Here is a 25446-nt window from a genome sequence, read left to right on the forward strand (position 1 = left end):
CAGGAAAGCGAATCACATACTGTTTTTTTCTATGGAAGTTGCAAAAACTCTGCACTAGTTTTGACTCAGTTTTACAGACCCACCATCGAGAGCATCTTATCATCAATAACCATGAGGTTCAGCTCAGCCTCCTCCTGCTTAAAGGCCAGACTGCAGTGAATTGTAAATACAGCAGAAAGGCTGACTGGCCAGTAGCAGCTGTCAATTCACGAACTACATAACATCAGGGTCAGCAAGCAAGCTGAGAAACTCACCATGTACCTCACACACCCAGGGAACCATCTGTTTTAGAAACTCCCCTCAGATAAATGGTACCACTCCATAAAAACCAGCACCACACAGTACATTGTGTTATTGTATTGTATGTATCTTTCATTGTACAGAATTTGTGTCTGCACCTTTGTAGGTCTGTGTGTCTGTATATTCACTCACTTACCTGTTGCATACTATATGTTTTTGTGCTGATAGTTAAATTTGAAAGTTAAATTCCTGTGTACTTGTATATTTGGCAAATAAAGTGATTCAGATTCTCATGAATTCATATTAACAGTTTCCTTGCTGTGGTCTGAATGAGCAGGATTTCTAAGTTGTGACAGGTTTGTCATCATCTTAAGTATTATACATGTGAAGCTCTAACATATTAGCTATTATCTATTAGCTCAAACATGCAAGGCAAAAACTGATACTAGGTCAGCACTCTTGTACAAACTGGCTTTTTACTGTTTCCACCTTCCTCTTCACCAACATAGCAGGTATCTATTCTACACGGACACATATCTTTAAAAACAGAACTACCAATTTGTAGATTCACATAAATCCAACATATTAGAATCAGCCAGTTGCCTATATAGCAAAGTTTATACTGATATTATATTTGAAGTATATAATTATATTGTATGCCTGAAGTCTGGAACCAATAGACATCACCAGATGCTGGGTTTCTCCCCTGGTGATGCTCTGCCAGGCCTTTACTGCAGCTGTCTTCATTTCCTGCTTGTTCTTGGGGTGTTTTGCCTTCAGTAAGTGAAATATATGTCCAAGCTGATTCAGGGGATTGACTTGGCCATTGCAGAATGTTCCACTTCTTTGCCTTTAAAAGTCTTTGGCTGCTCCCAAAGTATGCTTCGGGTCATTGTCCATCTGCACTGTGAAACGCTGTCCAATGAGATTTGAAGCAATTGGCTGAATCTGAGCAGACAATATAGCTCTATACATTTCAGAATTCATCTTGCTGCTTTTGTCAGCAGTCACATCATTTTTATTCCAGGGTGTTATGAGTTTTTCTCATCCCTTCCATTATTTTGTGGGTGTCCTGTAACGACCTGTGTGTGTGTGTGTGTGTGTGTGTGTTTCTCTCCTCTATGCTCCTAGATGGAGTGTTGTGTACTAGATGGTGGTTTATAAAGGAAGTAGCTAAAGGAAGAAGAAAAAGAGCCTCCCACTAACCTGAACTCCATGTTACATGCCATGTGGCTGACCTGTTTGTATATTGGTCTGAACAATTTACTCTTGTGTAAAAGTTGTTACCTAGATTTCTTGAGAGCAGAATTTGGTAGTAATATATTGAAATGTCTTCGTTTGGGTGTTTGTTACCCTGGCTGGAAGGGGGTATGTGCCTTTTTGTTGATTGTGTCTTTTTGTCCTGGGAAGTAAACTGTATTTAATTTTCATCTTGTTTATTTATTTATTGTTTAGGGCATGTAGGTTTGGGGGTTGTGTATTTTTTTGTTGCGGTTGTTCTTTTGGCATTTACTTACCCTTGGAGCGAAGGCCTGTTTGTTTTATTGGTTGTTTGACATATGGTGACTGTACTAATTATTACATATCTCTGCAAAAATACCTGTTATTTGAAGGAATTCTGTTGTGGGAATTGTTTGTTTTCTCTAGTCTCCTCACTCGCCCTGTGTCCTTCTGTAGACTGACATTTAACACAGAGAAAGAATTCTTCTCTCACTGTACCAAAGTTCTTTCTTTTTAAGAACATACCAAATACCTAATTATTTGATTTGACCAAACTTAATGTTTTTGCTGTCTCTCCGTTGGGTTTGTTTTGATTTTGAATCAAAGTGAAAAAATGATGCAGCAGACTAGTCCACTTTGCTGAAATTTCATTGCAGCAACTCAAAATGGTACTCAGTAGTTTGTATGGCCCCCACGTGCTTGTATGCATGCCTGACAACGTCTAATGAGATGATGGATGGTGTCCTGGGGTATTTCCTCCCAGATCTGGACCAGGGCATCACTGAGCTCCTGGACAGTCTGAGGTGCAACCTGGCAGCGTCGGATGGACCGAAACATAATGTCCCAGAGGTGTTCTATTGGATTTAGGTCAGGCGAGTGTGGGGGCCATTCAATGGTATCAATTCCTTCATCCTCCAGGAATTGCCTGCATACTCTCGCCACATGAGGCCGGGCATTGTCGTGCACCAGGAGGAACCCAAGACCCACTGCACCAGCATAGGGTCTGACAATGGGTCCAAGGATTTCATCCCAATACCTAATAGCAATCAGTGTGCCATTGTCTAGTCTGTAGAGGTCTGTGCGTCCCTCCATAGATATGCATCCCCAGACCATCATTGACCCACCACCAAACTGGTCATGCTGAACGATGTTACAGGCAGCATAACGTTCTCCATGGCTTCTTCAGACCCTTTCACGTCTGTCACATGTCCTCAAGGTGAACCTGCTCTCATCTGTGAAAAGCACAGGGCGTCAGTGGCGGACCTGCCAATTCTGGTGTTCAATGGAAAATGCCAATCGAGCTCCACGGTGCCAGGCAGTGAGCACAGGGCCCACTAGAGGACCTCAGGCCACCCTCATGAAGTCTGTTTCTGATTGTTTGGTCAGAGACATTCATACCAGTGGCCTGCTGGAGATCATTTTGTAGGGCTCTGGCATGGAGTCCTGCTGATGGGTTAAGCCGACGGCCCTGTCCAGCTCTCCTAGAGTAACTGCCTGTCTCCTGGAATCTCCTCCATGCTCTTGAGACTGTGCTGGCAGACACAGCAAACCTTCTGGCAATGGCACGTATTGATGTGCCATCCTGGAGGAGTTGGACTGCCTGTGCAACATCTGTAGGGTCCAGGTATCGCCTCATGCTACCAGTAGTGACACTGACCCTAGCCAAATGCAAAACTAGTGAAAAACAGTCAGAAAAGATGAGTAGGGAAAGAAATGTCAGTGGCCTCCACCTGTAAAATTATTCCGGTTTTGGGGGTCGTCTCATTGTTGCCCATCTAGTGCACCTGTTGTTAATTTCATTAACACCAAAGCAGCTGAAACTGATTAACAATCCCCTCTGCTACTTAACTAACCAGATCAATATCCCAGGAGTTTAATCAACTCGATGCTATACTCTGATTAAAAAGTGTTCCTTTAATTTTTTTGAGCAGTGTATAATAAATATAATAACAAAATTTATACCACAGTGCTGTTGAATTCTGTGTTGATTAATTTTCTATAAGAGCAGCTCTGCCAAAAGTTCAGGCTGCAAATCATAGGTTTATATTAATGCACTCTTTCTAATACGTTAGCATTTCAATAGTAACAGACCAATAAGACTAATAATAAATACATTAAAAAATAATACAGTGTAATTGCATTATAACATTAAAAAATTGATTTTTCTGTAGGGACGTATTTATTTAACATTTGTGTTAGGAAATAGAAATTACAGATAAACACATATTTTTTTAATAATTTACTGCTATTTTATTTTTGATCACACCCCTCTCAATCTGTTGACATGGAAACTGAATAATTCCTATTTTGGTTGCTGTTAATTCAATAAACTGAACCGAAGGTCAACAGAGGATGGACATTTTAATCACAATTTATTTATTTAAAGCAGTCAAATATGACAACCTGTACATGCAGCTACATTAAAAAGAAATATGGATTGGATTCATATGGATGTTTCGGTACAAAAGATTTAGATAATGTATATAAAAATGAGAGGATACACAGAGAGATTTTTCAGATAAAAATCAAATAATGGAAAAATAAGTACATGCAAACCATGAATAATACTACAGCCAATCTCCCACATCTCTTTATATACTTTCACCAAGTAATCTCAAGGAAAAAAAGAAAGAAAAGGAAAAAGTGCATTTGCATCAGCTCTCAAGAACTAGCAAGAAAGCCATTTCATAATACATAAAAAAAGTGTGTATTTTTCAAACCAGATTCCATCATTCTTCAGAAACATAAGTAGAAAAAAATATTATTTCTAGATGATAACAGTATTATTGCTAACTCACTACATGATAATGTATAGATTACACTATGTATTGTGTTAATAAATATATTACAGAATCACAGGCCCCTCTGAAAGTACTGGAACGGCAAGACATTGAGCACTGAAGACATTTGGTTTTGAGCTAAAAAGAAAAGGAGACGATAGATCAGAATTTCAGCTTTCATTTCCCAATATTTACATCTAGATTTATTAAACAACTTAGAACATGTCACCTTTTGTTTGAACCCACCCATATTCAAGTGATCAAAAATACTGGAACATGTGACTGACATGTGTTTCTTGTTGCTCAGGTGTGTCCTGTTAGATTGACTGTTTAAACAACTAATAGCTCTGAATGTTTATTCTTGGCTTGAGCCCTGGGATTTGCCTGTGAAGACTGCTTTTGTTGTAAAACATGATAAAACAACAGCAAGACCAGAGAGCTCTCTATGGGAGAAAAGCAAGTAATTTTGAAGCTGAGAAAAGAGGGAATATTGATCAGATCCATTGCATGAGCATTGGGCATAGCCAGTACAACAATTTTGAGTGTCCCGAAAAAAAGAAAGAAACCACTGGGATACTAACAACCAGACACTGAACAGCTCAGCCAAGGAAAACAACAGTAGTTGATGACAGAAACATTGTGAGAGCTATGAAGAAAACAAAAAAAGTCAGTAACATCACCAACACCTTCCACATGGCAGGGGTGAAGGTATCACAATCCACTGTTTGAAGAAGACTTCTAGAGCAGAAATATAGAAGCCACATCACAAGAGGCAAACCACTCATCAGCAGTAAGAATCCAGTGGCCAGTTTGGAATTCATAAAGAAATACAGTGAAGAGCCACAAAATTCAGAAGTCACAAGTCTACAAAAACATTCTGTCTGCCAATTTACAGAGTCAAGCACCAGACCGTAACTCAACTGAACAGGCATTTCACCTCCTGAAGAAGAGACTGAAGGGAGAACCCCCCCCCCCCCCCCCCCTTCCCCGAAAAAGGAACAACAACAACTGAAAGAAGCTCCGCTACGAACTTCACAAAAGAAGAATGCAACAGTTTGGTGATGTCAGTTGGTCACCAGCTTGATGCAGTTATTGCAAGCAAATAAATATAAATATTTGGTTATCTGTTCCAATTCTTATGCTCATTTACTGTAAAATTGGGTGGTCTGACACAAAGGTGCCTATTTTCTAAGTTGCTTAACACATCTAGATATACATTTCAGAAAATCAAAGCTGAATTTCTGATCTATCGTCTCATATTCATCTTTTGAGTTCAAATCCAAATGCCTTCACTGTATAGCAAAAACAGCAGAATTGGGCTTTCATGAGGGATAAGGATGGGCTCAGTAAAACTGCATATTAGTAAGCATCACTACTAGTAAGGACTCTACACAAAATAGCATACAATATTGAACTAATTATGTGACTTCTGATGGTCACTGGTTGCAACAGAACTAAGTTATGCGTTTTACAGCAACAGAGTTGATTTATTCAAACTTGTATGTTTTTTCTTTGTAAATAATTTTGCAAACTGTATAGATTTTGCCTCCTATTCCCATATTAATAATATAAGCCAAAGGTACTGCTCAACATGATGCTACCACCACCATGTTTCACTGTGGAAATGTTGTTATAAGGGTGATCAGCAGTGTTGGGTTAATATCCCAATTATGTTCCTTTCAGTTCCTGGTTGTAATACTAAAGAATGTGAGAAAAAGTTCAGGTTCAAGGGTTCCACATATACCTATTCAGGTGTGTGTGTATACAGCTAGGTCTGGAAGTATTTGGACAATGACAGAGTTTTTGTGATTTTGCCTTTATACACCACCACAATGGATTTGAAATAAAACATTAAAGATGTGATCAAAGTGTAGATTTTCAGCTTTATTTTAAGAGGTTCCACAAAAATATGGCATTTACCATTTAGGAATTACAGCCATTTTAAGAAAAGTACTTCCATTTTCAGGGCCTCAAAGGTATTTGGACAATTGACTGACAAGAAGTTAATTGACCAGGTGCGGTCCATTCCCTCGTTACTTCAAGACAAAAGAAGCAGATAAAAGGTCTGGAGTTGATATCAGGTATTGAGTTGGCATTTGGCAGCTGTTTGACTGGAGCTACCAATAAGAAGTCCAAGGAGATCTCAATGCAAGTGAAAGAGGCCATCATTAGGCTGAACAAACGACATAAATCTATAAGAGAGATAGCAAAAACCTTAGGTGTGGCTAAATCAACAGTTGGGTACATTCTTAAAAAGAAAGAAAGCACTGGTGAGCTCAACAACATCGAAAGGCCTGGAAGACCACGGAAGACAACGAAAGTGGATGATCGCAGAGTCCTTTCCTTGGTGAAGAAAAACCCCTTCACAACATCAACAGAACTCAAGAATACTCTGGAGAAGGTAAGCATATCATTGTCAAAATCTACAATCAAGAGACGCCTTCATTAATGTACATACAGAGGGTTTACAACAAGGTGCAAACCACTGGTAACATTCAAGAACAGGAAAGCCAGATTAGACTTTGCCAGAAAACATCTAAAAAAGCCTCCCATGTTCTGGAATAAGATTCTTTGGACTGATGAAACCAAGATTAACTTGTACCAGAATGATGGGAAGAGAAAAGTATGGTGAAAGAAAGGAACAGTTCATGATCCAAAGTATACCACATCATGTGTCAAACATGGTGGAGGCAGTGTTATGGCATGGGCATGTATGGCTGCCAATGGAACGGGCTGACTGGTGTTTATTGACTGCTGACTGCTGACAGAAGTAGTAAGATGAATTCTGAGGTGTATAGGACTATACTCTCTGCTCACATTCAGCCAAATGCTACAAAACTGACAGGACGCCGTTTCACAGTGCAGGTGGATAATGACCCTAAACATACTGCGAAAGCTACTCAAGACTTTTTGAAGGCAAAGAAATGGAATATTCTTCAATGGCCAAGTCAGTCGCCTGATCTCAACCCAATAGAGCATGCTTTTCACTTACTGAAGATAGGACTGAAGGCAGAAAGACCCACAAACAAGCAGCAACTGAAGGTGGCTACAGTGAAGGCCTGGCAAAGCATCTCCAGGGAGGAAACTCAGAATTTGAGTTTTGAGAACATGGGCTCCAGACTTCAGGCAGTCATTGACCGCAAAGGATTTTCATCCAAGTATTAAAATTATGGTTATATCTACAATTATGTCACTTTGTCCAAATACCTTTGAGCCCCTGAAAATGGAGGTACTTTGTTGAAAAGGGCTGTAATTCCTAAATGGTAAATGCCATATTATGTGGAACCTCTTAAAATAAAGCTGAAAATCTACACTTTGATCACATCTTCAATGTTTAAATCCATTGTGGTGGTATATAAAGGCAAAATCACAAAAACTCTGTCATTGTCCAAATACTTCTGGACCTAACTAATATATATATATATATTTTTACACACCCATATACAATACATAATAATAATAATCATCATATTAAAATACAACAACACTAACAACAACAACTTAAGACATAGATGTGCATGTTTTGTCCAGATGTCCAAATCACAAAGACAATTAACTGTTTAGCAAATTATTAATTTGCAACATAAATGTTGTATAAGTTTGCTTCTTCAGTCACGTCTTTGTGCACTGCCAACTATTTATGTTGGTAATTTCTGAATGCACAAATCACACTCCAAACAATCAACAGCAGTCTTGCGTGCATGTACACATAGTTAAAATCAAATATAATCTAGGCTTTACTCTAAAAATGATTACAGTCCATGTATGTCCTTTGAATATTTTTAGGTACATTATGTCCTTATTTTACAGGTTAAAGATACATACACTGGCCAAAAGGATTTAGATGCCTGATCAGCACATCCATATGTAGGTCTCCCCCACACTGTTGCCACAAAGTTGGAAGCACACAATTGCCTTCAAATGTCTTTGTATGCTCTAACATTAAGATTTCCCTTCACTTGAACTAAGTACAGCAAACAGCAAAACAAAGTGAGGTCAATAAAGATATGGTTTGCCATATGGTTCACAGAGCCTTGACTTCAATCCCAGTGAACACATTTGGGATTAATTTGAAGACCAACTGCGTGTCAAGCTTTCTCATCCAACATCAGTGCTAGTTGTCATCCAACACTAATGCTCCTATGCCTGAATGGGGGTCAAATTCCTACTGATATGTTTCAAAATCTAATAGTAAGGCTTCCCTGAGGAGTGGAGGCTGTTACAGGAGCAGAGGGAACCAAATCTATAATAATGCCTATGGTTTAGGAATGGGATATTCAAGAAACACACAGGGGTGTGATGGTCAGGTGTTCACCTACTTTTGACCATATAGTGTACATTTTTTTTGTACAGTGCACAGCTTTTTTTCTGAAAGTGAACAAAATATTTTTACAAAAGTGCATTTAACAGTAGTATGTACTTACCTAAAAGCAGGGATATATAAAACATAATTGAATCTCATTTTCACTAGTACATTTGAAATAAGATTGTTTGTATTTGCTGATGAGTTATTAAATCTTTTTTTTTTTTCCATCATTCAGACGCCAACTGAACGTTCTTCCACACTTGTGGTCTGTGAATACACAGAGGCTGTGGCCTGGGTCATGTAGCTCTTCATACACTGCACATGGATGCATGGTGTCTGGCGCAGAAGCCTGGTGAAGTGCCTCCTGAACTTTTCACCCACAAACACATAGAGGAATGGATTGAGGCAGGTGTGCGAGTATGCCACAGCTTCAGTGGCTTGCAGCATCAGCTGAATCCTTTTGCTGAGCTCACACTCTGAAGACAAGATGTGCTTCAGTTCTAGTGCTTTGAGGAATGCTGCAATGTTGTATGGCGTCCAACAGCAGAAGAAGACCACCATGACTGCAACAACAAGACGAATGGCCAGTTTCTTGGAATTACGAAGCATCTGAAGCCTCCGGAGCACCATCGAGTAACAAAATCCCACAATAGTCAGTGGAATTAGCAGGCCCAAAACATTCATTTTAATGAAAGCTGCACTTCTCAAAAGATTGTGACTTACGTCTTTTGGATAAGCACTGCACATTATTTTGTCTTCATATCTTTCAACTCCAAGATACAGTAGCTCAGGAAATGATGCTGCAATAGCTATAATCCAGATGACCACACTAGCTAAAATTCCATAAGCTTTTGATCGGATTCTCAAGGCAAACACAGCATGGACGATAGCCAAGTATCTGTCGACGCTCATCAGCACAATAAAGAAAAGGCTGGCATAAAATCCGATGTAGTACACACCGAGGACCAGAGTGCACATGCCTCCACCGAAAGCCCATGTACCTCTGGCATAGTGAGCCAGGAAGGGGAGAGAGAAGATTAGTAGAAGGTCAGCGATGGCCAGGTTCAGGAGAGACACGTCAGTCATGCTTTTCAGCTGAACGCCCCTCAGGATCACCCACAACACCAGCATGTTTCCCACGAGGCCCACAATGAAGAACAGGGAGTAGAGCACTGGGAGAAAATGGCTTGCATGGGTTCCATAATCACATGGTTCTGCATCAATGCCTTTACTATAATAATCAGAGTAATCTTCCTCTGTTGTCATCATGCTGAAAACAGTGAGAAGAGAGTTATTACATAAGAACTTCAGCACTTGAATAGGCGTATTCACAGTTGAGTTAAGTGCAGTGAGGCTATAATACTGACATTATACACTCTGGTATGCAGACCTCAGACATAACTGTGGATTTATGAACTATTCAGATGTTGTGCGAGAGTTAGGGGTGAAGTTTGAGAAAATAGAGGCATGTCTCAGTTACAGTTCTGCCCTTGAACCAGTTTTCTTACTGATTCAAGTGAGGAGCAATATCAAGTCCAGTGCAACCGTCTTATAGTTTGATGTCTCTGAAATGTATGTGTTTTCCTTTTTTTTTTTTTTTTTTTTTTAACTGTAAACACTCAAACATCTATGGAATGCCATTCAGGGCCGAAACAAAACAAAAACAGAAATTATTATTATTTTTTATAAATATGTTCATGTAAAGTTTCAAAGCTAGTTTTAAAATATTTAATAATGATTAATAGAGTACATAATAAAACATATAAGTAAATGTATTTATTCGAACACACCCCTTTCAGTAAATTACATCACTTTGGTATAGGGTGATCAAATTCATGAAGAAAATAAAAACAGGAAGCATGTATACTTTTTTTGGATAACACTTTTTTTATCCATATCTTGCAAATCATTGAAAAAGGTTTAGAAGGTATACAATTTGCTTCATAACAGTGCTACAAATGCAAATGTGACTACCACTGAAGTTGGAGGGCATTAAAATAATTTATTTAGCTGGAACACGGATTCATAAATAAGCTTATGTTTTTTGTAATGATACCTTATAATAGTTGACATTTGAATGCAACCAGCACTTCAGCTGAAGCGCATTCAGCTCTGTGCTCTTATTAAAAGGTATATACAGCGAATACAGTTCCCCAAATATAAGATGATAATTGGAAACTTTTGTAGAAGAATTCTCAATACTTCAAGAAAGCACTGTTATTAAAGGCAAAGTAATAACATCTAAGATATGCTTAACATAAATTAAAGACAGAACAGTGGAATTCAGTTGACCCATAATGGTAATTAAAGGGTTCATCTTTCTTCTCTATTTCATGTAAAATACAGAATATACAGAAATATACACAGATCTTTTAGAATGGCTTTAATACAGATGCATATAGTACTTATGAATGCGTTGTGCAAGGCCAATGGAGGTACCCTTCAAATAAACTGTAGGCTTTTTTCCACATGATGATGGATTTTTTTCAAAATGATTCACACTAGGTTCATGCAATAATTTCAAAACTCTGAACAGCAGTTCATTTACCCTATTAAATCCTGTGCCATTAAATAATGCAATGACCTGTTCATATCCACACCTGCATTATTACAAAAATAATTTAACTGATATTAATGTGTGTGCTATTAGTTGTGCATTATAAGCCATTTTGAAGGAAATAATTCCCTATATTTTAGCTAGAGAGCAGAGATAATGATCTGGTTTCATGCGGAAGTTTTACATATTGTAGAGTTCACCTTTCACTACTCATCTAAGAGTAACTGACACTTGATAAAAATGTAGGGCACAAAAAGCAATAAAATTACAATTTACATACATGAATATATATACACACCATTTTGAAAAGTTAATTTGCTTTAAAAGTGCATTCAACTGCCTTTGATATTTGGAATGTAATATGTTCTCACCTGGGTATTGTGCTCTCCCAAAGACCACTAGTGCTGTTCAACATCGTTGCCATTCAGCATTAAACAGTCATGCTAGAGATAAAGATACAGGAAAAGAAAAAAAATAGAAAAGAAAAAACATTAACCAATCTTAAAAAGCTTGGTAAACCACCTATAATGTTAAATGTCAGCCCAAAACAGTCAGTAAACTGCTGAACTGTGTTTAAAAACAAGTAAAGTTTTAGCTGTGAAGAAAAAAAACAGAGAAGACACAGCTCATGATTAATGCATTCAGCACTTAATAAATAGCAAAAATAAATAGCACACAACAAGCAACACTTACACTGCATACAATAAATAATTCAGGTAATAGTTGCAGTAATCTGGGAAAACAATACCAACACATACTTACAAAATCCAGTAATAGACTTGTCCTTAATCTCTCACTGTCAACACTGAGATGAGATACTAATGTCTGAGGTCTCTGGTTTTCACACTTCTGTTTTGTGACGAGTCTGGGGCTGTATTTAGATGACGTTTGGAAGCTCATTAGATTGCCCAGCTAAAAACTAATGCTCTTGTATGCAACAAGGTTGTGGTTACATTTCAACCTCTTTATACTTACTGGTTCTCAGGAACTCAGGAAGGCTTGTGGTAACAAGATACAAGGTAATATTTTTTTTTTCTCAGCAAAGGTAAGCTGAGTTTTCCAAAATTTCAGTAGTGAAGTAAAAACCAAGTGGGTTAGTGTAACAAAGACAAGCAGTCAATTGGTCAAATATGTGATTTAATAGAAATTATGCCACGACACTGCTGAATTCTCAAATCTGATCGGTCAGATGGTGTGGAATCATTTTCTATAATAGCAGCTCTGATAGTAGTTTGGGCTGCAAAGTTTATAACAATGTGCTCATCCTAATACGTTATACTTTCTAGACCAAAAACTTACACAGGGACGTATATGTGTAATTGTTAATATGGTGAAGATTTCCTTGAGGAGATGTTTACTTAACATTGGAAGGAAGGAAGCCAGTAACCAGTAACCTTAAGGTGGTTTCCAGCACAAGAAGGATTTCAGGACCAAGGACTTTGTGTGCAACATTAAATATAACTATGAACAGATAGAAAATACAACAGATTTTTATGTCATATATTTTTATATTATGACATCATTGCTGTGGTATAAGAGGAATTAAGCACTTCGGGGCATGATTACTTAACATTAGGTGCAAGAAATATTCTCTGATGTTTGTGTTTTGATTCTACTCATTACTCATTACTGTATGTAATTTATGCCAGTCTCCAAAACTTGATGCCAGTGATTTAGTCCATGATGCTGTCTCATTGTAAATTCACATGAATTGTGACAAGCCAGCATGTATGGAAACAACCTGTAACTTCTTTTCCACAGACAAAACCACAAAACAGGTACATTCAGATGAGACGGAAAGTGTAAAACCCCTTGTATTTTACCATTCTATAAAAGAAATTGCACTCAAACTTTTTCTATTTGTCACATCCGTCAGCGACAGTTCACCACCACACCAACAGAGGGGACACTCCCCTGGCACACTCATTACCTGCTCACTCACTATATAAAACACACGGTGACACTATAGGTACATAATCTATGTTCTGCCATTGCACTCCGCGAAACTCAGCCACCATGGGAAAGCTCATACAGGCCTGTAGAGAATAGTCGCAACCCAGCAACGTCAGTGCAAGAGCATTAGTAACCAGACACCCCACGTAAACCTGGAAGTCTGTTTTGACCTTGTATTGCTCAACCTGATACATACAATGCTCAGTCGTCTTTGCAAACTCACCATCTGAGTACCCCAGGGATGTGGATAAAAGAAGATAGCACTGGAAGAGTGCTCACCTGGGCTACTGCCTTGTTTGACTAGTTGACACTTCAACAAACTTTCTACAACTGCAACTTTCATGAAGTTCAGGAAAGAATTTTGTGAAGTCGTTGCTCATCCAGTCTCCAGAAAAGTAACAGTGTCAGCCCTGGATTGTCCACTGACCTTCTGCATGCTCACAACAGGAAGAGGGTGAACAAGCTGGCCCTAAAGGCTGTGTTTCACCAGGGTCCCACTGATGCACTTACAAACCGAGCTTGCATGCTGTGATGACTAACTCTCATCCAACTAACCATTCGTACTGGTAGCTTGATTAGAGCACAACTTTGTATTTGCACATCTGTGGTTGACTTGTTCCTAGTTGACTATGCTACTAAAGAAAGACGGCTCCCCATGGGAGATTCCGATCAGGAGGGATCTCCTCTCACAGGCGGGGGGCCATCTTCACCCCCGCCCGGAGCTGTGGAAGCTGTGGGTGTGGCCTCTGAGGGGGCACAACTCCGCGCTTCCGGTCTCTCAACCGAGGTTGTGGAGACCATCCTCCAGTCCAGAGCTCCCTCTACGAGGAAACTGTACGCCCTGAAGTGGAAACTTTTCACTTCCTGGTGCGGAGACCGCCGGCTTGACCCTGTTCACTGCCCAGTTGGTACAGTGCTGGAGTTCTTGCAGGCCCGCCTCTCCGCGGGACTGACCCACTCCACCCTGAAGGTGTACGTGGCGGCTATTGCGGCCTGCCACGCCTTTTATGCTTCCGGGTCGCTACGTCACCCCGCCCGTGACGTCTCGCCCATCCATTGGACGGATTAGACACGTGATTCAGAGCGTGGTCACGCGGGGGCGTTCCCATAGCATTCGTGACGCAGCGTCTCGTTCCCTCGGGGAACCATGGTTACATACGTAACCTGGAGACGTTTTTGATCAATCACAAATTTTAAATGTCTTTTTTGTTATGTTTTAGAGTTTCAGTTAAAGTGTAATGATTACTAAATAAGTTCAAGTTGAATTAGGGATTAAACAGTTTGAAAGTATTTGTGCAGCAATATTTTAAAAACTACCAGTATCTCCTTCCTTCCTTCCTTCCTTCCGTCCGTCCGTCCTTCCTTGCCTTTGCTTATTTGCCCAAATATCTGCTTGCTGCATGAAGGCCAGGTGATAATTTTCTGGAATGTGGGGCTATTAGCAGGGCAATAATAGGGCACAATAAGCTAGTCAGACAGCATTGTGGGAATTCTGTGGAATGTGTGAACTGCATTGACATTGTTTGCCCTGGAAAATAATTAGTGTTTTTTTTTTTTTTTTTCATTTCAGAATGCCACCAGCCAGGAAAGACCATCTTGTATACAATGTTTATGATGTCACTGATGCTATACAGAATGGCAGCCGTGACTTTGAGATGGACTCCGGGTTAAGTGATGAAGACGAATGTGAAGATTCCTATATACTAGATAAGGAAAATAAAAAGCCATTAACCGGCCATCTGATGACTATGTGGGCATCCAACAAAAGCAACAGAACATTTTTTTATAATAATTTTTTTTTAGAAAATTATGAATTGTCTGAATATCATTATTTTATGATTATTTATGTATAGACATATCTGCCACTATTTTGGGTCAACATAGGCAGTACACACTGCAAATAAACCCATCTAATGTTTTCTCCATTTGTTCAGACAGTAAGTCAAATTACTGAAATTCTGTTACCCCAAAAGCCCAACGTTGCAATATTACAACATGTTCATAAAAACTTACTAAAATGTCGAGAATGTTGAAAACTAATTTATTTCTGCATTAGAGGCCCCCTACAACAACATTTAAAGGGTGAAAAAAAATTTTCCCTATTTTTTTTCTATATTTGGGTCTTTCAGGATTAAAGACAGCAGTAGCTGATCCAAAGTGCTGTACATAACATGATATGACATCACATTAAATAACACCATGAGACAAAGAATAAAAATAAGTTTTAAGAGAAGATTTCAAAATAGCTAAACATGGAGTGGACCTCACATGAAAGAGGAAACAGTTCCAGAGTAACCACAGAAAAGGCTTGACCACCCTTTGTCTTGGCACGACAACGGAGAACAGATAAAAGAAGTGGATTACAAGATCTTAGTGTTCTGGTAGGAAAGTAAGAGTGAAGAATGTCTGTAATGTACTGTGGAGCAAGACTAGAAAGAGCATTATATACATAAATAAGAATTTTAAAATAAATTCTGAACTTACCAGGGGAAGAGATGCCAAAAGGGGGGAAAATTATCCGACTTTTGAGTCCCTGTTAAAATCCAGCAGCAGGCGAGATAAGGCAGATTCAGGAAGGCCAACATACAGAGAAATACAGAAATTCAACAGGATGTAATAAGAGCATGAATCACAGTTTCCGTGACGGACAGAGGATACGGTGAGAGAGCCTAAAATAATGACATTGGTTTTACTTTCATACAATTACAAATAACACAATTATAAACAGTGACATAAAACAAACAAATAACTAAAAACAAGAACAATGATCCTGTACTATTGACCGAATTAAATTTTTAAAGGAAGTAAGCAAAATGAATGAACTAAGCTTTAAGGTCTGCTGCAGATGATTCCAGTCATCGGCAGCAGAAAACTGAAAAGAGTAACGACCAAAGGAAGTACGGGCTTTAGGTATGCAGAAGTTAATAAAACTACTAGAGCGCAGATCATGACTTGTATTATGAATATTAAGAAGTGACTGTAAATAGAGAAGGGTTTTCCCAATAAGAGTTTTGTAAATAAACAAAAACCAGTGAATTTGTCTATGAGAATGAAGAGAAGGCCAGTTCAATAAAGAATACACGTGACAATGGTGAGTGTTAAATGAAGCTCCAGTCACAAAGCGGATTGCAGCATGGTAAATAACATCCAGTTTATGAAGGAGAGTTTTTGAAGCAGACCTATAAACTACATCACCATAATCCACAATTGGGAGCACTGTCATTTTAACCAGAAGCTGTTTTGAAGAATGCGTAAAAGAAGATTTGTTACGATAAAGAAAACCAATACGAGTTTTAACCTTTGTGAGCAGTACATTTATGTGAGTTTCAACTGACAGTTTGCTATCGAGCCAGATACCAAGATATTTATAGCATTCAACATAATCGATCTCAGAGCCATCCAGTGTGAAAATTTTAGGCGGATACTCAACATGTGGAAGATTTCTGTTAAAGACCATACATTTTGTTTTATTTGTATTTAAAACTAAATGAAGACTAGAGAAAGCATGTTGGATGCGAGTAAAACTGGCCTGCAATAAAAATAGTGCAGTAGTCAGGGAAGAGCTAAATGTATAAATGATAGTGTCGTCAGTGTATAAATGTACATGAGAATCACCTGCATCAAGAATAATGTCATTAACATAAATATTAAAAAGTATAGGCCCCAATATGCTTCCTTGTGGGACCCCTTTGAATAAGGGCAAGGGATCTGACAGAAGCCCCTCCACCCTCACTGATTGTAAATGACCAGAACAGTAACTCTTGAACCAGGCCAGACAGCTCTCAGAGAGTCCTGTACCTCTTAGCCTATCCAGCAATATTTCATGGTCCCAGAGTCGAAAGCCTTTGCCAGATCAACGAATGCAGCTACACAGTACTCCTTCTTGTCAGTGGCACATATGATGTCATTGAGAACCTTAAGTGTAGCAGTGATACAGCTATGCCTGGATCTGAAGCCAGACTGAACCTGATTAAGGACATTATAAGTCTCCAAATGGTGCATAAGCTGCTTGTTGACCAATTTCTCTAGCATTTTAGAGAGACAGGGCAAAATGGAAATGGGTCTATAACAATTTAAATCTGAGTTATCACCCCCTTTAAAAAGTGGGGTTACAGCAGCAGATTGCTGTGGTATAAGAGGAAGACACCAGTTTGGAGAGAAAGATTAAAAATGCAAGTGATGGGCGCTGCGATAATATAAGCTGCTTTCTTTAAAAATAATGGGTCTAATGGCAGATTTATAAGTATCCAGGTTGAGCAATTCCTCAAGTACCTCGGTCTCCTGTATTGACTGAAAAGAGAAGGAGGGGGGACCTAACAGATAACAGATGCCAGGTTGGCAGGAGAACAACTAGATGTACCAGAACTATTCTCGTAGGCACAGCCAGCATTGACAAAATGTTGGAAACTGTTAGCCATCCATCATTTTATGTCCTCAAGACATTTAAAGAGGGACCCAAAAGGGCTGCTGCTATTTGACCTAAGTGGCAAATAAAGTTGGGTATCATCATCATAGCAGTGATAGGAAATATTGAAAAATAGTACCCAGGGGAAGCGTATAAATGGAAAACAACGAAGGACCCAAGATGGAACCTTGAGAAAAACCACAAGTAAGGGGGCCGATGAAGAAGAAAAATTCACTATATTTACTGAAAGAGTCCTATCTTTCAGGTAAGAGGCAAACCACTGCAAAGCCAGACCCTGGATGCCAACCACAGACTTTAGGCGAGTTAAAAGAATACTATGGTCATTAGAATCAAAAGTAGTGCTACGAACCAGTAAAACCAACACAGCACACGTGCCAGAGTCAAGTGAGGTCAAAATATCATTTAACAAGGGACTTTTAACAAGGCAGATTCAATGCTGTGTAAGCATCTAAAGCCTGACTGTAACTTGTCTATGATATTTCAAAAATTCAAATGAGAGTGTAGCTGTGAATATCTTCGCAAGCAAGATGAGGTTTTTTAAGCAAAGGCTACACAATTGCATGTTTAAGGCTAGCTGGTACAACTGGGGTAGTTAAAGACCTATTAATAATAGCTGTCATAATTGGATTGACAGGTACTAAAACATCTTTCAAAATACATGCAGAGAGAACATCCTTCATACAACTTGAACACTTCATCTGTGAGATTAAATCAGCAAGCTGGGCTAAGGAGAAAGTTGGCTAAATAACTGAGCAGAGGGGATCCCTGAAGAGGATCAAATTTTGAAGGCATAATAAAAGAATGAATCTCATCAATTTTATGAACAAAAAAATTGGGAAATTCATCATAGGACTCAGGGTCAATAATATTAAACAATACTTTAGGCCTATTTGCATTCTCAGCTATTAATTCAGCGAGATACTTTGATTTTGCCTCTTTCACTGAGCTCTGATAACTTGTTAAGCAACTTGCTAAAAATATTGTGAGACCCGCAGTTTGTCTTTCTTCCGCTTTTGCTCTATTTTTCTACAAGCTTCTTTTAACTGTACTTACTCATTTGGTCTAATCCACATTTACCATTAAACAAAGAATGTTAAATCCCTGATCAGTAATAATTTCACTTACAATAAACAGTTTAGATGTAAGAGATCTACTATTTAGCAGTCATAGATTCAGAAGAAAGGTGCTGGCTGCACATTTGGTATGATAATATGATATGATATTAATAATAATGTTAATTAGAGTACTAAAACAAACTTCCTGAGTATTCCTACATTTTTGTTGAACTCATGGAAGAGACACAGTGCCAAAATGGTGAAACCTGAGTTAGCAGGCAGGTAGTCAGTTTAGCCAACTGGTCTGCTGCCTGGCCCCAGCTCTGGATTGTCACAGATTAATTACGTCTGTTCTGAGGCTATGAGCTATGTTGCAAGAAATAAGAGCAGCACCTTCCTGAGTGAGATGGATACCATCTCACCATAAAAAGCCAGACTTGCCCTGTTTTGGAGCACCACCTAGCCATCCTGCATTTTAGCAAAAATAACCTGCTGTAAGCTACATCACCACATTGCATTGGAATGGGGCCACAGCATATTATATTACAAATGATATTATGCTAATTTACATACTACTGCAATATTACTCTTAGTAACCTCTGACTGATGAAGGCATATAGTACTGTGCAAAAGTCCTAGGCACATGCAAAGAAATGCTGTAGAGCAAAGAAGCCTTCAAAAATAATGAAACTAAATGATTCTACATTTTAAAAAAAACTATGAAGAGCAGTAAACTGTAATAAATGAAACAAAGTCAATATTTGGTGTGACGATCCTTCACTTTTTTTTTTTAAAGTCTCAGGTACAGTGTGTGCAGGTTTATAATGAGCTGTAAGTTTTCTCACAGTTCTTCTGGAGACTTTGACTGTCACACTTGCTTCTTATTTTTGCAGCAAAACCCAGCAGCCTTCATTATGGTTTTTTTTTTTTTTTTTGGTCTGAAAAATGGTCTCTTATGTAATCTGCTGCTTTCTTTACTGACATACAAATATTTTTCTGTAACATTTAATTTTGTACTGGAAAACTAATGTTTGGAAATCATTGAAAGTCATAAAATAAAAATCTACAACAAAGTTTGTACTAAAAAAAAAATAGGGTGCCTAAGACTTTTGCACAGTACTATATATGATTAGCTTCTACATGAATAACTATCCCAGAAAACCCTAAGATTACCTGCAATGTCCAGTGCCCTGGCTTCTGGTAGACAGCTGAGCCTTTAAAGTCCTAGTTAATCTCATGTACCATAGAATAGACTCTCCTTTGACCAGATGCCTTTGAACAGGCTTCTCAACAGGTGCTTCACTGAAGACAGCAAACTGACACATGAATGAGAGAGGAGTGGTGCTCCCATAGGTGAGCCTTAGCTTTAGCTTTGGCTTTGCGCCATCACAGCGGGACAACAGGGTGATCTGGATATTATAATAGCATCTACTATTTTGTATGCTGTAAATTCAATAAACAGAAATGAAAGGAGGAAGTGGATGCACATTTAAATCAGAATTTTTTTTAATTTAGTCCTTTATAGTAGCAATGCCACAACTTCAGAAAAATAAGAACACGCACACCATAATGCAACAGCCTGAGCAGAAAACCACAAAAATCTCTACACTTTCAACAATTTATCTCTTTAAACAACTTTTACCAAGTGACCCCAAGAACGAAAGAAGAACTAAAAGAAAAGAAAAAGTAAATAAAAACCATTTATTGTTTCATTCCATGTATTGGTCCAGATTCCATCATTCTGCAGAAATATACATACAAAACAGCAATATTGTCTGAAATGACTAGACGATAATACATGGAGTGTAATAATTGAGCCAATACAGTGTTAATAAATGACATCACAGAATTATGTTAAAAATTATCTAAAGGAATACACATGAACTCAGTAAAACTGTATTGGTAAGAACTCAGAATGGTAAATCAATATACAATCTTAAAATCTTTAATGCATTTTTACTTAATGTATTCCTAAATAGTTTTATTTACAATGCATATATACACACAGTGTCTTCCATATGTATTTACCTCCCTTGTAGTGTTTCAATCTGGAGCTAAAATGGGCTTAATTGGGATTATATGTCATAACTCTATACAAAAAAAAGAGCCCATAATACTGAATTAATTATGCGGCTTGGTGATGGCAACTGGGTGCACCAGAACTAATTTAAGGGTTTTCCAGCAATGGGTTGAATAAGTATGCAATCATTTTATTGATTTAATGCACAACATGATGCTACCACCATCATGCTTCACTGTGGGGATGTTGTTATATATAACCATCCTTGCCACTAGGGTGGTACCTTTTTTAACTTCAGGACAAATCGTTTACCTAGAAATGTTCATGTCATGTACATTTAAAGCACATAATGGGTACTGTTCACATAATCGCCTGAATATGTTATGTACATTTAGGGGAATAAAGTGACTTCCACTAGATGGCACGTCAGCCAAAACATACCTGTCCTTAAGATATCTATATCGAACTTTAAAAAGTTTAGCGATGTCATGCACACAATGTTTCTCTTTAAAACTTTCCACTGTCATTGTGATTGGTGGCATTGTTGGAGCTGTGTCTCTGTAAAAATATGACATGACATCCGAAAGTAGATGATCCAGAAGACTGGTACACAAGACAGATGTTTTGGTAGGTTTGAAAGCTACATAAGAGGATTTTTAAAATTCAAAGCTAACTTTAACAAGGAAAATGATTCGCATTTGTACTCAATAACTGTATAGAATAGTATATAACTGTATGGATTTGAGACACGATTCTAGACTGTATAGTCAGTCACATGGTCCTCTACTGTCCCCACTATTTACATCAGTAATTTCTGAGGATGTGGAACAACAACGCTTCAGTCAATCAACAGAAATCAAGAATAATCCAGGCTTTACTCTAAAAATGTAATTACAGTCCAATTACGTTTTTTAAAAAAAAAAAATCTACCTTAAAAAAGATATTCGCATTTCCAGGTGGAAATACATATGGCTACCACCCCAACGAAAAAGAAAAGTACCATTTAGGAGTATGTTATTCTTTACTAATCTCATTTTCACCATATTATATTATGTACATATAAACTGAATGGGCATTTATAAGATGAGTTGTAAAATATGATTTCATGTTCCTCCACCATTTACACGGCAGTTGAACATTCTTCTGAACTTTTGGTCTGTGAATACACAGAGGCTGCGGCCTGGGTCATGTAGCTCTTCATACACTGCACATGGATGCATGGTGTCTGGCACAGAAGCCTGGTGAAGTGCCTCCTGAACTTTTCACCTACAAACACATAGAGGAATGGATTGAGGCAGGTGTGCGAGTATGCCACGGCTTCAGTGGCTTGCAGCATCAGCTGAATCCTTTTGCTGAGCTCACAGTCTGAAGACAAGATGTGCATCAGTTCCAGTGCTTTGAGGAATGCTGCAATGTTGTATGGTATCCAACAGCAGAAGAAGACCACCATGACTGCAACAACAAGACGAATGGCCAGTTTCTTGGAATTACGAAGCGTCTGAAGCCTCCGGAGCACCATCGAGTAGCAAAATCCCACAATAGTCAGTGGAATTAGCAGGCCCAAAACATTCATTTTAAAGAAAGTTGCACTTTTCACAAGATTGTGACTTATGTCTTTTGGATAAGCACTGCACATTATTTTTGTTCCCTCATGATTAGTTTCAACTCCAATATACAGTAGCTCAGGAAATGATGCTGCAATACCTATAATCCAGATGACCACACTAGCTAAAATTCCATAAGCTTTTGATCGGATTCTTAAGGCAAACACAGCATGGACGATAGCCAAGTATCTGTCGATGCTCATCAGCACAATAAAGAAAATGCTGGCATAAAATCCGATGTAGTACACACCGAGGACGAGAGTGCACATGCCTCCACCGAAAACCCAGGTATCTCTGGCATAGTGAGCCAGGAAGGGGAGAGAGAAGATTAGTAGAAGGTCAGCGATGGCCAGGTTCAGGAGAGACACGTCAGTCATGCATTTCACATGAGCGCCCCTCAGGATCACCCACAGCACCAGCATGTTTCCCAGGAATCCCAGTATGAAGAATAGGGAGTAGAGCACTGGGATAAAATGGCTTGCATGGGTTCCGTAATCACATAGGTCACCATCAATCACCAAATCAGTTGATGGGCTGATGCTGAAAGTAGGGAAAAAAGAGTTATTACAGGAGAGCTTCAGAACATCAGAAGCCGTTAAGTGCATGCACATCAGTATATTAAGTCCTCAGACATATGTTCTGTGGGATTTACTGGTTGATTTACCATGGTGTTTGAGCATGTCAACATGCTGTTCTAAATTCAAATTCAACGTGTTGTAAATTCACTCAAAAAAAAACTATAGAATGCCAATATTAAATATCAAAATATGGCAGTATTATTTAATTATTTAAAAGTATCATCACTTTAAAGTCCCTTTCACATGGAGTACATTGGAGGAGATTGCATCTTAACTAGAGACGCTGCTTATCAAATTATTGCATAGACAACATTATGAAGAACTATTAAAGTGAGGTGCAAGCATAGCAGATGAGTACTTTTTCAGCGTATCCTTCAAACCATAGCAAGAGAACACATCAAATTAACCAAATGATGGCATTATTTTATTAATTTGACAAATCAGAATAAGGAATGAAAACTAATTACATCTCACACACAAATTATGATTTCATGGCCATGATTTAGCATTTGATGTTTTGTAAATTATGTACCTGAAATCAAAAATTAAAATGCAAGATAATTGGATATTACATTTAAAGGTGGCGATCTAGACACTGGTGCTTCTACTCAAGAAAAATCTTGCAACCCTGGAGGTGTGAACTACATGCAGGTGATTTGCCTAATCTGAATGAAGAAACCAGAAAATTGACTTAAGCAGCTGATTGACTGGACTCTGAGTACGAGGAACTTTCCACGCATAAATATTGCTATTCCTTTCGACTTAAGTCGCCAACTCTGAATATGACCCATAATGGCCCATATATATATATTTTTTTTTAATTAAATAATAGCTTTGGTTGTTGTTATCTTCCTAAAAATAGCAATTATTTGTTATTTGGAGGAACTATAGCTAACATATAGCTATGCGAAAAACTACCTTTTTATATAAACTTCAATTTTTTCATTTAAATTCTTAAAAAAAAGCCAGTAAATAATAATAGATATTATATTATAGAGGAATAATAGAGTAGAGGAAGATCTCAGCAACACAGCTAATCTTGATAAAGTATTCTTTTGACCACATCCCTTTCAGTAAACATCATCACTTTGTGATGAAGCAGATAAACACAGGACGCGTGTACACTTTTTTGGCAACACTTAAATTTAATAGGTACCTACATGGGACCTTTATAACGCGCTTATAATTATGCATACATCTTTTATAAAGCAATGCTAGACAATTTACAAAAGGTGAAATTAGAGATTTTATGTCACTTTGTCTTTTCCTGAAGAAGAGAGCAGAGAACAAGTTTTGATTATCATTGTGGGTCAACTTCTCAGTATTGTTACGGTATTTTTTTATTCTTATCTTGCAAGCTACTAGTTGAGAAAGTTCTATAAGGTATACATAGTGCTTCATAACAGTATAATAAAGTAATGCAGTAAATTCACTTCCCCAAATGTAAGATGACAAAACTCTGCAGAAAATTTCTCAATACTTCATGAATGTGCTGTTACTAAAGACAAAGCGATGTCATCAACCAGTTGACTAAATTTCAGTCAATTCATAATGGTAATTAATGGTGCTCTCTTTCAAGTAAAGACAAATCATCCAGAAAAGCTTTAATAAATGTTTATACATCACTTATACATTTATAAGACCTAGTGTAGGAAAACATCAAATACAGTTCAAATAAAGTGTTACTCTTTTTTTGTAATATCAGAAAGGCTAGGTGTCATGCAAATGACCTGTTCATAAAATCTGAATATAATATGTTCTCACCTGAATGATGTGACCTCCCAAGGACTAGTGCTGGTGTTCGATATCATTGCCATTCAGCACGAAAGTCTAAATAGTCACGCTGGGGTTGAAGATACAGAAAAAGGGGAGAAAAAAAATCATAAACCAATTTTTAAGGCTGGATAAACCACCTGTGACAGCAAACACACTTAACTATTTTGTGCACCACAGGTTTCTGTTCCATTCGGTAAATGTCAAATCAGAAAATGAGTCAATAAATTACTGAACTGCAGAGTCTGTACTTAAAACAAATTCATTATAAAATAAATGTGAAAGTCTTAGCTAACAGAGATGAAGATTAATGCATACAGCAATTAACAAAATCAGTAACGCTCAGCAATCAACATTTACATTGCAGATAAGTAATTATTCAAATGACAAGTGCAGCTACTGGACATAATTGCTACTTATAATATAATATACTTACAAACTTTGAAAATAGACTTCTCCTTTTTCGGTCAATGTAAAAACTGAAATGTGATGCTGGTACTTGAGGTTTCTGGTTTTCATACTTCTGTTTTTGTGACGTGCAACTGGGCTCTATGGAGACATACATGACGTTTACCTCTTCATTAGTTTGCCCAGCTAACTGCTAATGCTTTCATATGCAGCAGCGTCGAGGCTGTGGTAATACTCACTGAGCTTATTGACTTCTCAGGAAAACTTGTGGTAATGAGATATGAGATTAAAAAAAAAAATTTCTGAGAAGAGATAAACTGAATTTCCCAACATTTCAGTAGTGAATAAGCAAAGTCATAGCATAACACAATTGCAAAGACAAGCAGTCAGTCACAATTGGTCTAATATGTGATTTAATGTAATATAAATTAGACCACAGCATTGAAGTCTCAAATCTGTTTGGTCAGAAGATGAATAATTTTGAATAATTTCGTATAACAACAGCTTTGACAGTAGTTCAGGGTC

At 38.0% G+C, this 25446-nt stretch overlaps 2 protein-coding genes across 3 annotated transcripts; both read right to left on the bottom strand.

Moving 5' to 3' along the window:
• Window positions 1–7660: 7660 nt before the first annotated feature.
• On the bottom strand, window positions 7661–15893 carry LOC113534134 (C-C chemokine receptor type 4). Of its 2 annotated transcripts, none has more exons than XM_026926748.3 (3): window positions 15542–15893; window positions 11476–11547; window positions 7661–9817 (listed from the first exon to the last, which is right to left on the bottom strand). In XM_026926748.3, the coding sequence occupies exons 2-3, from the start codon at window positions 11526–11528 to the stop codon at window positions 8779–8781; spliced, it is 1092 nt and encodes a 363-aa protein (XP_026782549.1). In that variant the 5' UTR covers window positions 11529–11547; window positions 15542–15893; the 3' UTR covers window positions 7661–8778. The 2 variants fall into 2 exon arrangements, with proteins under 2 accessions (XP_026782549.1, XP_026782550.1); XM_026926749.3 differs by lacking the exon at window positions 15542–15893 and adding an exon at window positions 11867–11945.
• Window positions 15894–20225: 4332 nt separating this feature from the next.
• On the bottom strand, window positions 20226–25025 carry LOC113534137 (C-C chemokine receptor type 4). The gene is made up of 3 exons (XM_026926752.3): window positions 24950–25025; window positions 24505–24583; window positions 20226–22702 (listed from the first exon to the last, which is right to left on the bottom strand). The coding sequence occupies exons 2-3, from the start codon at window positions 24555–24557 to the stop codon at window positions 21679–21681; spliced, it is 1077 nt and encodes a 358-aa protein (XP_026782553.3). The 5' UTR covers window positions 24558–24583; window positions 24950–25025; the 3' UTR covers window positions 20226–21678.
• Window positions 25026–25446: the final 421 nt, after the last annotated feature.

This window comes from Pangasianodon hypophthalmus, chromosome 1, assembly GCF_027358585.1.
Source record: "Pangasianodon hypophthalmus isolate fPanHyp1 chromosome 1, fPanHyp1.pri, whole genome shotgun sequence".
In the NCBI taxonomy this organism is placed as follows: Eukaryota; Metazoa; Chordata; class Actinopteri; order Siluriformes; family Pangasiidae; genus Pangasianodon; species Pangasianodon hypophthalmus.

What these genes read in the sequence shown, in the direction of transcription:
- LOC113534134 (XM_026926748.3), bottom strand. Translation starts at nt 11,528, where the DNA reads ATGGCAACGATGTTGAACAGCACTAGTGGTCTTTGGGAGAGCACAATA. An exon ending in TGGGAGAGCACAATACCCAG is followed by an intron (nt 9,818 to 11,475) that starts GTGAGAACATAT and finishes CACTGTTTTCAG; the next exon opens with CATGATGACAACAGAGGAAG.
- LOC113534137 (XM_026926752.3), bottom strand. Translation starts at nt 24,557, where the DNA reads ATGGCAATGATATCGAACACCAGCACTAGTCCTTGGGAGGTCACATCA. An exon ending in TGGGAGGTCACATCATTCAG is followed by an intron (nt 22,703 to 24,504) that starts GTGAGAACATAT and finishes CCCTACTTTCAG; the next exon opens with CATCAGCCCATCAACTGATT.